This window comes from Hyla sarda, chromosome 1, assembly GCF_029499605.1.
Source record: "Hyla sarda isolate aHylSar1 chromosome 1, aHylSar1.hap1, whole genome shotgun sequence".
In the NCBI taxonomy this organism is placed as follows: domain Eukaryota; kingdom Metazoa; phylum Chordata; class Amphibia; order Anura; family Hylidae; genus Hyla; species Hyla sarda.
This window is the reverse complement of record NC_079189.1, coordinates 47,981,362-47,996,740: the sequence shown is the minus strand read 5'-3', so window position 1 is coordinate 47,996,740 and position 15,379 is coordinate 47,981,362. Positions and strand designations below refer to the sequence as shown.

The following is a 15,379-nucleotide window of genomic DNA, read 5'->3' as shown; positions in this document are numbered from 1 at the left end:
GTTATTGTGTAATTTTTTGTCTGATACTTGTCTTTGTGTGTACCCCATAATTGTAAGCGCTGCGGAATCTGTAGGCGCTATATAAATAAATTATTATTATTATAGGTGTTCCTTTATCATGCAGCACTCCAACAGGTGAAATAAGGCATTACATGCACTCTATTGGCTGTAAGACACAGACTTTCTCAAGCTCTCCTCTGTGTAGCCACCCTTCATAGTGACAAATAGATGAGTGTCCTGAATAAAGTCCTCCGTCCTATTATCTTACAGTATACTAATAGGATATTTAAACATTGGATTTCTAATCCAGACAAGATTTATGATGTTCCCTTTTAGCTTAGTGTATTAGAGTTCCCCTCTTTTTAGAATGTGTAAATTATTTGAGTTTTTTCTTCATTTATCGTTTCTCATGTTGTAGAAAATTTGCAGGTGTATATTGAATAGTCATTATTACAGCGTTTATTAAACACACTAGAAAAATCCCAGCAATTTATACAGGTTGGAACTCAAAGCAAAGATTAAAAGGCACAGGAACTAGATACATAATTATGCATAGTGTGGATTATGGGGGAGATTTATCAAAACTTGTTCAGAGGAAAAGTTGCTGAGTTGCCCATAGCAACCAATCAGATGGCTTCTTTCATTTTTGAAAAGGCCTCTGAAAAATGAAAGAAGCGATCTGATTGGTTGCTATGGGCAACTCACCCACACTATCTTTATTCTTGTTTTAGTACACTGTGCGGAAGTTTACTCCATAATTTGGCCAATGTGACAAATAAGTGGTGCCCATGAATTGGGGAAAAATTTGCTTCCTGGTTTTGGCTTCCAATTGTTTTAAGGATTTATTGCGAAAATTCACGTAAAAACCAACCCATGTGAACTTAATCTAAAGTTTTATAACACAACTATGACAGTGTTTACCTTTACATGTATGCGTTGGTCATGATCAGGTGAAGGTTCCCAGGAGGCTGGGTTCACACCATGTATGGACTGTATTTGTTGGGATACTGACCAGAAGGTAAGTCAGTGTATACTGTGCTGTTTCAACAGCAGGCTTGTTGACTCTGGTATCTTGGTGTATACTGATGACATACAGCCCATGCTTATACTGAGTATACATACATTTAAATCACCTCTGTTTCTTCCCACAGCTATGTGTCTGCAATGGTACCTGTAAAATCCCCGAAAGAGTACTATGTGCAGCAAGAAGTAATCGTCCTTTTCTGTGAAACTGTAGAAAGGTAAGCATCCTGGGGGCAGATAAATAGTTTGAAGGCTGTTGAATGTATTATTTTGTAAACAAAAAAAATATTTTTCTGCAATTGGTTGTGATTAATAAATATAACCATTTACCCTCTGCAGCTTGCATGTTATAGTACATCTCAAGCAGCTCAATGCTGTTTAGTGTCAATCTTGTCAGCCAGGCTCACTGTACAGCCTCTCATGTCTTCTCCTGAATAAGAATTTAAGATGAAACCTAATAAAATCAAGTAAAATGAATTGAAATTAAATCAGTTCCATAGACAAACAACGGAGCCTGGTGGTCCTTTGCACAATAGACACCCATGGGTCTTGACAGGTCCCATTGACTTTGAATAGAGTCCTTTGGGTTTTATTCTGGTATCCATTGGCATTGAGAGGAGAAAAAAAACTCATCTGCAGTATCTTTTTCTCCCCTTAACTGCAGTCATTTTAACAGAATCTGTGAACTGCGCTCCTCTGAATGGATCTCCAACCCATATGTGAATGAGCCCCTAGATGAGCATAGAGGAGAAGTCAGTAAGGACTGGAACTCACGGGGTTGACACTGAACCGCACTGAGCAGCTTGCAATGTATTGTTACACACATAGGGGGTATTCATCAAGAGTGTTGTAGGTGAACGTCTTTTTACCCCATTAATTCATAAGGTGGAAACTGTGTACCTGCACCAGATGTATTACATGGTGCAGGGCAAGTGATAAATCTGGTGCTGATCACATTTCTTACTTCAGTACACCACTTTGGTGATTCCTCTGCGACATTTTGTGCGACTTTTTAATAATGCTGTTTGCAGTCAGATTTGTTAGCCAAGTCAGGGCCGGTGTAGATTTGCACCTAATTAAGCGCAGTTGCGGCAAAAGATATGACAAACTGAAAAGTCGCATATCATGAATTCCTTACCACTGCATGATATCAACTGGAATCCTGACTTGGTATGTTCTTTTAGAAAAACCTTCTAAAGCAAAAGTCGCAATGAATAGTTTCAAAACCGCATCTGAGACAAACTGTGAGACAAATGTACACCACAAAACCAGAGTAAAACAAATGATGAATTCCCCCCATAAAGTGCAGAAGAAAGACAGTAAACGTTTTGCAATGAAATAGCAACCAACAACTCAAACATGGTCCTGAAGAAGCTCCTGTCCTCTACAGCTCCCAGCAGGTCTTTCTTACTTTTATGTGTAAGGACTTGCTGTATCTTTATTAGTTATCTACTTATTTTTCTTTAATACTTACTTACTTACTTTTTCTTATTTTGGATGACATTTTGGGGGTTTTAGAACCAATTACCAGGTTTCCATAGAGTTATGTGGGGAGATTTATCAAAACCTGTGTAGAGGAAAAGTTGACCAGTTGCCCATAGCAACCAATCAGATTGCTTTTTTTTTAATTTTTAACATGGCCTCTGAAAAGTAAAAGAAGCGATCTGATTGGTTGCTCTGGGCAACTGTTCAACCTTTCCTATGCACATGTTTTGATAAATCTCCCCCATGGTCTTAATATACAATTGATTAAATGATTTCACCATACAATGGTCATCCTTGAACCTAATAATATTGTAACTTGAGAGACCACTGTACAGAGATTGGGGAGGGGCGTACAACCATACTTGGTGTCTCCGGTATTAAACTTGTATGACCAAGAAAGACATTGTTCAATCTCTCAGGTGCGACAAGTCCAGGAAATTGACTTTTTTTCCTTTCACTGAGCTACCATGAGGGTGCATTCACACCAAGTTTTGTCAATACTGGGACCGGATCTGGCTGGGAGATGGGAAAACTGGGCGCTCCCGTATCCCAGCCGGACCCGGACCCCATATCATTCATTTGATCAAATAATGATTCCAGTCAGCTCATTTTTGCCCCATATATGGTGTTCTGGCCCGACTGAAAATCGCAGTATGCTGTGGTTGTCAGTTTGGCCAGAAGACCGGATACAGGGCAAAAATGAGCCGACCGGAGTCACTATCTGACTCCGGTCGGCTCATTCAAATGAATGAGATGCGGGCTGGATCCGTGACCGTATTAACAAACCATGGTGTGAATGCACCCTAATGGTGTTTTTCTGGCCCCTCTGCTCCGCTCTCATTGATAGTACTAGAGTCCATTCAGGAGACCACTAGACCACTATGTTAATCATAGCTGAGAGGGGAAGTGTCAGCGAAATCCATACATGGGTGATCCATGCATCTACAGGGAGCTTTGTGCACTTATAATGGCCAGAAGATTGAACAATGTTTTTCTTGGTCATGCAACTTGGATTACCAAGATTACCCTATACAGAGGTTGAGAAGTGGGGGTGCAACGACACCTGGAATCTTGGTAATGCATGACAGCTCAGCACTGCTTACAGACTTCCTTCAAGCTTTGTGGGTGCTTAGAATTGGCCTATTGACTAGTTTCTGTGAAGGTGTGTGCCAAAATAGCCTAAAGGGTGTTTATTGTTCCTGGAAATTGCGCTATTATTTCCAGCTGATATTCCAAACACCTCTTATTAATAATGCTTCCTGCCAGCGTTCTCCTCATTATTCAGTATGCTGATCCCGTACCAGGGAGATGTGGCCTTTCTAAGGCCATTAAGTCAAGTTGCTACGTCTTGAATTTGCTTGGGTCAAGTAAAGTGAATTGCCTCTCCTGCTGGTGATAAGTCTCCCTCCCCAACTACAGATTGTCCCGACATAAGCCGGTAATTAAAATTCTGCTTGTAAAAGAGGAAAGAACCATTACAGGAATTGTCCAAGTGTAAAACGGTATTATCATCCACTGGTTAACACACCAGGCTGACCCATAGATTTATCGGATCCGCAATGTATTAGGTGGTTTGTGCTGCAGATGTAATTGAATTATTTCCTGGCAGAAAAGCTGATTTAAATGTTCACGCTCTCTGTTATACATTCAGGCGTATAGGAAATAGGTTTAATCCTTTTAAAGCTGAACAGTGCTCAGGCTACCACAGCTGAGCGGCATACCGTGTTTTTTAGAGGATCTTTACAGTGTTACTGGGTGTCTCCCTCTTCTATTTATAAGTTGGATTCATGCCAATAATGGAATAGGGAGATGCATAATAAAGTCTCAGATTTTATGTAGGCATACTGCATCGTACCAACTTCCATAAAGATTGACCTCAGACAGTAGAGGACTCCTGGGCGTAAACAGTACATGGACCCTTTTCCCTAAATAACACCATATAGAGCACTGCAGATATAAGGGGTATTCCGACATCAGGTAAAAATAAATAAATAAAAGTGCTGCATATATCATTGCTTACCTTTTTGCCCCAAATGTGAAACAATAAAAAATGTATTTATGTGTTGGTCTCTTTCTATGTCAGATATTTACTGTGCTTCCTGGTTGAGCAGTTGATCAGTACTACAATTCCCAGAATGCATTGCTTTCTCTCGGTCCTCCCACCCTCCCTCTCAGATCACTCCTGCCAGTTGCCTGCTCATAGCTGTTGCAAAAGCTGCTGTATTCATTCCTTGTCTGCTCCTCTGCCTGTGGCTTTGTTCAGCACAAGACAGCATGCTGTAAACACATCTCAGGGGTGGGGCTTGAGCTCAAAGACAAGATCCAGCCATGCCTTCTGAAACTGCAGAGGATGATGCATTGTTTTGGGAGTAAGGGAGGAGCCCGGAGCTTCTGAGACAACACCACACAGTGAAAGAACTACACGACTTCCATAGTTGTTGGCTAAATAAACATTCGGACAGGATCTCATTTACCCCATACACACAAATGGCTTGGATGAACATTCACATGTTCTAAATGGGATTGCCACACCTGATAACGGCATCTTATCTCTCCAATAACTTTAGATTCTTATGGGGAAAAAATCAGTAGGCCTCCATATATTAGATGAAAAAATGAGTTTGGGTGACTTCTCTAAATTTTATGGGGGTCACCTTTTACTTCCCTTTTCCGTTGAAGACACGAGCTTGACCTAAAAGAACATGCATGCATATGGAGAAATCGGGAGGATTAGCTCAATAGCGAAAGATGAAGATGCTCTGTTATTCCTCCTGGAAATATATGAATAAATGGTCAACGGGGTGTTGCCATTTTCCTAGTCTGTGGTGAAGGCAGGATCAGAACGTTTAGGACATGCACATTATTGACATGGGGACCGATTAAGCCTTCTGGTATGTAAGGACTTGTTGGACGGTGAACAACCTGTTTTTAGAGCTTGAATGTGGTCTCCTGGGTACAATTACATACAGATTTGAGGTTTACCGATGGGAGAAGCCAATGATTTATGCAAGTGCATTGTAAAAGAAGTTCTCCAGCTTTAAAATGTGTTGTGTAATGCTTTGCCTTTTTATACTCCTCTATACAGAGCCTTAAAGCTTGGATACCTCACTCAAGACATGATTGATGATTATGAACCAGCATTAATGTTTACAATCCCAAGACTAGCTATCGTATGGTAAGTGTTGGCAGCTTACGTTTTTTGGCTTCTAACAGAAGGCATGATTCCGGTTCCATGACTGGCCTGAATTCATTCAGCCATTCAGGCCTCCAGCGCAGTAACTTGTCCCAGAAAATGTATATTGGATCTAGAAGAGGACTGGACAAGTCTTAGCCAGCAATAACACTCCTGGGTGTGGTACATTGCGCCCTCCCCCCAAGTAGTCAACATTGTTCATTTAATAGATATAGCTGTTCCCCCTCAGTTCTTTATTAGTGATAATTGTGTCCTGTGTATGTCTGTCCTAGTTACCAGAGGAGTCCTCACTTCCATATCACCCCCCTCCATTTTCCCTGTTGTCTTAGCAGGCACCCATACAGATACTGGTGACCAAAGTCCCAATTACCCGGTGGCTGGCCCAGCATGCTGGAAGATGAAGTTTTGATACCTCTGGAGGCCCCGGTGTAGAGTGCCATTCTATACCAATAGCTGTGTGCACCCTCTGGAGTAGCCTGTTCCACTTGCTTTACGCCCTGTCCATTTGTAGACTGTTTAGGTTATTTGAAAGCCACCAGTATAAAAATGTTACCACTTGAGATTTCAGTAGAGATTGACTTGTATACTAATTTCTATTTCTTTTACTTTTTTTTTTACCAGCGGGCTTGTTGTTTACTCTGAAGGACCACTAAACCTCGATCGCAAAGCAGAAGACATGTCTGAACTATTCCGGCCTTTCCACACATTACTTCGAAAAATCAGGCAAGTTATTGTCTCATTTCTTCTGCATATTCTCTTTATAGACGTTGTGCAGTACCTGTCATGCCTATGGCTCCTCCGTGCCCCACTGAATAGCGATCTCATTCCAACCTTGGTCCTCCTTCTGTTCGTTTTAATATTTTACATATATTATTTGCTGCCTTATGGGTTTTGGGATTATTATTCTTGTACCCGATCATTTATATGTACAGAAAGCACAGTAATAATATAGAATTTTACTCCCTCAGCTCAATCCTACATATCCACTGTCTGGGACTTTTATTAAACCTGTTTCTTCTTGGATGTTTTGGAAATGTTTAACCCAATTTTCACCACAACTCTTGTGTTACCATAGCATATATAGGTGAGCCGAGGGACTTCAGCAGTGTGCTAAACTGGAGCTGCATGGAAGCCTGTGCTACAGAGCGGGGCAGAGGAGTCGCCAAACTTTTACGTATAAATACTGGGCAGGGTGCAAAAAAAACAATTGAGAGTTATTGCAATGAGTGCTATGGTTTGCTGCAACTCTTCATAATTCTCAGTAGAAACAACAACAACAAACGTGGTCTTAAATAGCAGGAAATGCTCAACCCCAAATGCAGTTGTGCATTTATACTGGGGGAGCAGATCCTGCCCTTGTAGTCCGTTGCTAAGGGCGATCCCCAGCATAAAAATGAATACAATGGAGGATGCCTGCAGCGGACTACAAGTGCCACAATAGAACCCTACACCAGATAGACAGTGTGGATGTGTAACAGTTAGAACAATACAATACAGGAATATGGGTGCACTACTGTGGTAGATGTATACAGCGACATTGGCTATCCCTCAACACTGATTTCAAAATTGAGACTTTCGCCAGTGTATCCTTATATGAAAGACATACCAGAGCCCGCACACCAACGCCAAGGTTTCTCAAATGGCACGGCACCTAGCGCTAAACCTACCTGTGCGTGATAAGCAAAACAGGGGCCAGTGGGCAATTACGGTAGCATTAGGTCAGCTCACAGAGTCCTCCCAGATACCCTCCAGCATGGCTAAACACACATACAATGGAAGGAGGGAGGCAAACTGCAAGCCCCACCTAAGTTGGCTAATATAGGTGCATGGCCTCACAGGTGCTACCATAATGCTGCCTAGAAAAGGCGCATTAAAAAGGCGCATTACATATAGAGTTTACACACCTCCAAGTATAAAATTTAAACAACAACAAAAAACATGGTCTCAAATGGCTGAAGGTGCTCAACCCCAAATGCGGTTGTGCATTTATACTGGGGGAGCAGATCCTGCCCTTGTAGTCCGTTGCTAGGGGCGATCCCCAGCATAAAAATGCATACAATGGAGAGTGCCACAATAGAATCCTACACCAGATAGACGGTGTGGATGTGTAACAATTAGAACAATACAATACAGTGCCATTCTAGAAACCTTGGCGTTGGTGTGCGGGCTCTGGTATGTCCTTCATATAAGGATATACTGGCGAATGTCTCAATTTTAACATCAGTGTTGAGGGATAGCCAATGTCACTGTATACATCTACCATAGTAGTGCACCTAAATTCCTGTATTGTATGATTCTCAGTAAAGGCAACATTAATTGCATAACATCATATGACTCCCATGGCATCATGCATCCCATGGCACAAGCTGACAGCTTACTCCATCAACCTCCCCATAAATATGCATGCTCAGTTGAACATTCATGATTTGGTGGAATTCCCTCTATAGGATGCCCAATGCATACCCAGAGTGAGAGTAGTTTCACATAAGAACATCTGCAGAGTTTCATTACAATGTTCCAGAGGGCCCCAAGACTGATGGTGTATCTAGCTTTTAGACCTTTCTGAGCATCTGTATGGGCTAAGGATGCACTAAACTTCCAGACCCTCACACCACATGAACAGATGTCTGAGCAGTTCACATAAGAATGTGGTTTGATAAACTCTAGATTAGAAGAATGAGGCAGCCTTTACTCCCCACTAGTGAGCCTTGGGCACTCATGACCCTAGTCATTGGTTCACCGGTTTTCCTTCCTTGAGTTACCTTTGGTATACAGAAAATATCTCACAAGCCTTTTTGGAGATGCTCTGACTTAGTCTTTTAGCCATCACAATTTGGTTTCAGTCACTCAGACCCTTAAGTTTGCCCAATTTTATAGCTTCCAACAAAGTTCAGAAATCCTCCCTTTAGCCAAAGCTAAGAGCTGCATTCGCCCAGCATGGCCCTCACCACTAGAGAACCTGGAACTGTCAAGGCAGTGGATGCCTATTAACATCATGGAATACTCTGTTATGTTTCATTACCTCAACAACAATGCTACTGGCAAAAGTATACTTTGCCACTTTCTACTGATCTTGTAGGATCCCAACAGCAAGACCATAAACATCCCAGATGGGCCTGCCATAAAATGGAGTTGGTCTACTGGATGAAGCCAGTGAACAAAACACTGTATTAAACCCAATAGATTCCTATGATTGCTGTAAGTGCCGCCAAGTCATCCCGCTCACTTGCTGCACATGGCCTCTAAGGCCAGTGATTCACAGCAGCGTCCAGTGCACAGTGTGAGGTGGTGTCACCAAGGCACTTTTGGTAACTTTCCATTTGGCCATATTGGTAAATTGTCCCTACAGCATGTTTCTGAAGCCATTTGGTGCAGGTCTTTGCCGGAGTAGCTGTGAGGGTTTTAAGCTTCCCGGTTGCCTCTTAATAATGATATGCAGCTTTTGATTACTTGTGTGATGCTGAGATAATACCTGGGGATTAAGGCAAATGAATTCAGCCGTAAGCATCCTGAACATCCCGGTGTCGTCTAATTGGAGCTAATTTTCTACACAGCACCCCTGCTCCGAGCTGTGACTCTCCGTATGGTAATGATGATTGAACACCTCTCTGCTCCATCCTACTCACTGCACCCCCAAACACTCTCCTGTGGGAGGGGGACAACTAATCTGCATTCTTAATGAATAATTCTGTGTTTAATATAATAGATACCAGTGAAAAGCTCTTTTCTGAGCTATGGTGAGGTATTATCTGTGAGACATTGTACAGGTTATATAATAGAATTAATATATTAGAGTTAATGGGGGTCAACAGAACAACTATAAAGAGCATCTCCATCTTTGTAGGGCACACCCACGCATTACTCAGCCTATCAATTTCAATTGTGACCGTGTAATACTTCATATTTCCTGTGGTGGTGCTGCAGGGAAAATTGACACTTGCTACCACTTCTTTATAAATAACAGAAGTACAAAAGCCTTCAGAAAGCTTTTCTAACTAAGAAGGACTGTCCAGAGGGATTAGCCCCTAAGTGTTGTCTATTACCCCCTTAAAGTGGAACTCCGGTACTTAACTTCCTATCCCCTATCTGCAGTATCAGTGTCTGATCGCAGGGGGCTAGAGTATGGTAACAGAGTATGCCCAATAGCATCTCCAATTCATCTGAATGGGACAGATCCAGTCTATTGTTATGGGTAAAGCATTTCACTAAATGGCTGTTAAAATGGCTCAGACAAGATGGCAGCCCCAATAATAATGTGCAAAAATGTAATAAAAATTTGCAATCAGAAAATAGAAACAGATTAGAGAAAAAAACACATCTAATAGTATTTGGCTCTATTTAGGAAAAATGAATGTAGGTGACACATTCCCTTAATGTACCCAGGGTGTGTTGTGTCATGCAGCCAGGAGTTGAATGATAAACCACACTCTCTTGCTGTAAAATCGCTGTAATTTTGTGACGTGATGTTTTTGGCTTGTACATGAAATCTTGTATTCACCTGCAGAAGCCTTGTGGCCAAAAACATAAAATAGGCATTCAATCAGTTCTACATTACAGTTTGTAATATATCTTATAAGAGTAATTTGGCATCATTCCATCTTCAGAAACCTCCTCCGTCACCAAAAAAAAAATTTATTGTAATACAGATAATAGGCGTTAGAGAGGAAGGGGAAGGGGGATGCAGCTGCAGGATTGTATGCTATGAGAGGGGAGGGGGAGCAACAAATGAAAGACTTTTGGTTGACTCAGACCCCACAGCACAGCTTTACCATTACACTAGGAAGAGCCCACCCACTAAGCAAGTGTGAAGAGAAAAATTACCTTTACAGAAGGCACTACGTTAGCTTGCTTTTAGCTGTGCGCCTTCTGTCTTGCCAGCATCTTTTGTAAGTCCTGCCACCATTGTGTCCATATCTAATAACACGTCTGTCTATACAAGCTCCTCAGCTCCGCTCTGGTACTTATTCCACCTCATGGATGACTGACTTTTTATTTTTAAATTTTTTTATTTTTGGAAATCACAAATGAGAACCATTAAGACTATGCATAATTTCCCTCATTCGGAGATGAGGCTGCAATGTGATCCTGCTGGTGACCCTCTTACTTTCCAGCCTTGAAGCCTCGCTATGCCGCTTATGTCCCAGATTGCCGGGCCGGTTATTTCTGTGAGCTCCGCTAATCAGATTAATTTGAGCTTTTTTTTCACATACCGTCCCCACAAACCGACCTTCTTTATTGTTCCTCTGGAGCTATAACCATTTACTATGTGTTATTAGCATTCTGTTTGTTTGCTGTGTGCGCCTGACGGAGCGTGTCAATGTGTTTATCAAGCATTAGAAGCTTGCTGCTCCGTGTTAGCTGTTGGACAGAGCCCAAATACGTTACCTCATTGTATAAGGATTTCTAAAGGCTCTGTTCACACTGGCATCATGGCTCCTGTATTATAGTTGAGACTTGATGGCTCCAGTATGCCAGGTACTGGTGAATCCCAATGATCCTATTGACTTTATCTGGCATAGTTGATGGCAGGAAAAGCGCTGCAGACTACATTTAACTTGCTTGCCAGATTAAGAATGAGCATACTCTAAGGCTGGATTCACACTACAGAACTACTGAGGGAAATTCCGATTTGAAATTCCTGCTCAGAAATTCCGGTGCAGCAGAGTCTCATTGCTGTCAAGGGGATTCCGCTGCACAGTGTACACAACGGAATTTCCGCAGCAGAGCCTTCCGCTCTGAGTACATCTACTTTGTAAGATGAGAGTGTCTGCAAAATACTGTTTGCGCACATCATGGTAATCACAGGGGCACAGGAGTTGTGGCCGCACAACTGCCATAGGGAGTCCAGCTGTGCCTGTCAGTCTTGCTCCTGGTGTAATGGCTGCATTTGGAGATATCTTCAATCCCATACCTTTTTAACCAATTTTATTTTTACGTTTTTGTTTTTTTCCTCCTCGCCTTCAAAAAATCATAACTTTTATATTTTCATCCACAGACTAGTATGAGTGCTTGTTTTTTGCGTGACCAGTTGTCCGTTGTAAAGCCATCACTCACTTTACCATAAATGTATGGCGCAACCCAAAAAATACTATTTGTGTGGGGAAATTAAAAAGAAAACCGCAATTTTGCAAATTTTGGAAGGTTTCGTTTTCACGACGTACAATTTACGGTAAAAATGACATGTGTTCTTTATTATTTGGGTCAATACGATTGAAATGATACCCATGATAACATACTTTTCTATTACTGTTGCGCTTAAAAAAATTGAAAACTGGTTAACCAAATTAGTACGTTTAAAATCCCGCTATTTTGAAGACCTATAACTTTTTCATTTTTCCGTATAAGCGGCGGTATGAGGGTTCATTTTTTGCGCCGTGATCTGTACTTTTTATTGATGCCATATTTGCTTATATTAAATTTTTAATACTTTTTTTATTCATTTTTTGGGGAATAAAATGTTATAAAAAAAAGCAGCTATTTTGGATTTTTTTTTACGTTCACGCCGTTCACTGTATGGTATCATTAACATTTTATTTTGATAGTTGGGATATTTACGCATGCGGCGATACAAATTATGTATCTAAAATATTTTTTTTACACTTTTTGGGGGTGAAATAGGGAAAATGGGACAATTTACGTTTTTATTGGGGGAGGGGGTTTTTCAAATTTTTTTTTACTTTTATTTTTACACTTTAAAAGTCCCATAGGGGACTATTTAAAGCAGTCACTCGATTTCAAATACTGTTCACTGCTATGTATAGGACATAGCACTGATCAGCATTATCGGTCATCTTCTGCTCTGGTCTGCTCAATCGCAGACCAGAGCAGAAGAACCCGGGAGATGGCCGGAACAATGTGAGGGGACCTCCGGCCGCCATGCTGGATGAACGGATCGCTGCGGCAGTGCTGCAGGTGATCCGATCATCCATTTAAAGTACCGTGATGCTGCAGATGTCGTGATCTGTATTGATCACGGCATCTGAGGGGTTAATGGCAGACATCCGCGCGATTGCGGATGTCCGCCATTACAGGCGGGTCCCTGGCTGCTATCAGCAGCCGGGACCTGCCGCGCATAACGCGAGCATCGCTCCGATGCTCGCGGTTATGCATAGGACGTAAATGTACGTCCTGGTGCGGTAAATACCAGCTCACCAGGACGTACATTTGCGTCCTGCTTCGTTAAGGGGTTAAACATTTGAAGGTGTTGTCCCGCGAAAGAGTATATATAATGTCATTAGGCATAGTGCAGAGGTCTTGTGAATCAGCTGGGCTTCTCCATTGTACGCTGTCACTCTGAAAGCAGTCTGTGTCAACCCCCCCCCCCTACTGTCAGCACGGGGGACAAGACCAGTGATGTGACAAGGAGCAGCTGGTGTTACTGCTCATTAGATTTATGGCTCATTAGATAAGGCAGCAGTGAGCCTGGTCTGATGGAAACCACTGTGACTGAGAACTGGCTCACTGCTGCATTTTCTAATGAGTCATAAATCTAATGAGCAGCAATGCAAGCTCCCCCTTTTAATTGCTAGTCTCATCCACCGTGCTGACAGGAGAGGATTTTGGGGAGCATACTGTTCACATCTTACAAAGGGAGCAGCACAGCTGATATGGAAGAGCTCTGCACTATGGCTAATGAAATTATATTAGTTGTTTCTTTTGCCAGATAACCTCTTCAATGCTGACTGAGGCATCTAAGTGGTTTACAAATGGAAGAGACTTCCTCTCCCACCTATTTGCCTGCAAAAACAGGCCAACACACAGCTCCATAGATGGAATAAGAAAAGATAAGGCTCTTGAAAGGTGGATAAAAAAATCAAAAGAAATAAAAAACAATAAAAAGCAGTATGTTAAAGAGTGGAACTGGCTGCAGCAGTGAGGGGGTAAAAATCTTTATGGTCTAGGGTGTAACATTTGCTTGACAGCCTGAAAGCTCCTGTTATCATCTTTTCTCTGATTGCTTTGGGTTGCTTTTTGCATGTTATTTTAGAAACCTGCAGCTTTAGGACAGGCAGATCCTTTGAAAAAAAATTCAGAAGTAAATATATCAGTCGTATCATTACTTTACCTTTTGCTCATGAAACGCGAACCTACTCTTTAAAGCCCAGGTTATCCCTGGAGCGCAGCCATAATAACTATGCTACTGATACCATTTGCAGCTTACAAGCATCGCTATCTTTTTATTTTTATTTTTTATTTTTTTATGTCCCCACCAGCAAGTTTTCCAGGAGCCGTATGTAGATACGAGTCTTTGTTGCCTGTTCTCTCAGTTTCCTCTATTTGCACATTCTCTGAGAATCTAATAGCTTTTTGAAGCATTAACATATGTCAGACATTTTCAAATGCCAGCGAGACATTTCAGGACGCCGCTGTTTGTGTGATTGTTGCACTTTTTTTCTTCTTCTCTTTAAACAACAGCAATAAGAAGAATTAGTTGTAATAGAGAAAATGCGGAAAAACAAATTCCTCCAAAGCAGAATTATTTTTCTGTGTTTTGTTATTAACCTTTATTTATTTCGTGCCAAGGTATTATACATCTCTTGTAGGTGATGGGGGTAGTACGGTTGTGTCATGACAGGTGGGAACAATTTTGGTAAATATAAGTAGGGCAGTTGTTTTGCTCTGAGTATCTTAAAATTGCAGCAAAAAATATGCAGAATAAGCTTTGGTTTTGCATAACTGCCACCACAAAACAGCGGGGTGTGAAGTGATAAAGCGAGAATATGCCATAACTTTATTACCGATGTGGGGAATGTCAAGACTGCCGCCCAATCGTCAAAATGATACGCAGCATCCCTTATATCAGTGTTTCTTAACCAAGGTGCCTCCAGCTGTTGCAAAACTACAATACCCAGCATGCCTGGACAGCCTGTGGATGATGGCAATGCTTAGGAGGAGCGAGCGGTTTGCAATACTTAGGGGGAGCGCGCAGATTGCAATGCTTAGGGGGAGCGCGCAGATTGCAATGCTTAGGGGGAGCGCGCAGATAGCAATGCTTAGGGGGAGCGCGCAGATTGCAATGCTTAGGGGGAGCGCGCAGATTGCAATGCTTAGGGGGGGCGCGCGGATTGCAATGCTTAGGGGGAGTGCGCGGATTGCAGTGCTTAGGGGGAGCGCGCAGATTGCAATGCTTAGGGGAAGCGTGCAGATTGCAATGCTTAGGGGAAGCGCGCAGATTGCAATGCTTAGGGGGAGCGCGCGGATTGCAGTGCTTAGGGGGAGCGCGCGGATTGCAGTGCTTAGGGGGAGCGCGCGGATTGCAATGCTTAGGGGGGGAGCGCGCGGATTGCAGTGCTTAGGGGGAGCGCGCGGATTGCAGGGCTTAGGGGGAGCGCGCGGATTGCAGGGCTTAGGGGGAGCGCGCGGATTGCAGGGCTTAGGGGGAGCGCGCGGATTGCAGGGCTTAGGGGGAGCGCGCGGATTGCAGGGCTTAGGGGGAGCGCGCGGATTGCAGGGCATAGGGGGAGCGCGCGGATTGCAGGGCATAGGGGGAGCGCGCGGATTGCAGGGCATAGGGGGAGCGCGCGGATTGCAGGGCATAGGGGGAGCGCGCGGATTGCAGGGCATAGGGGGAGCGCGCGGATTGCAGGGCATAGGGGGAGCGCACGGATTGCAATGCTTAGGGGCAGAGCATGCGGATTGCAATGCTTAGGGGCAGAGCGCGCGGATGGCGGTGCTTAG

At 42.8% G+C, this 15,379-nt stretch overlaps 1 protein-coding gene across 3 annotated transcripts in view; it reads left to right on the top strand.

Moving 5' to 3' along the window:
* ZFYVE28 (zinc finger FYVE-type containing 28) overlaps positions 1-15,379 on the top strand; it is a 188,754-nt gene that overhangs the window by 127,626 nt on the left and 45,749 nt on the right. For all 3 annotated transcript variants that reach the window (XM_056554962.1, XM_056554960.1, XM_056554961.1), the window contains exons 5-7: positions 1,152-1,241; positions 5,594-5,683; positions 6,323-6,424. In XM_056554962.1, coding sequence (XP_056410937.1) covers positions 1,152-1,241; positions 5,594-5,683; positions 6,323-6,424 — 282 coding nt within the window. The remainder of the gene's footprint in view (positions 1-1,151; positions 1,242-5,593; positions 5,684-6,322; positions 6,425-15,379) is intronic.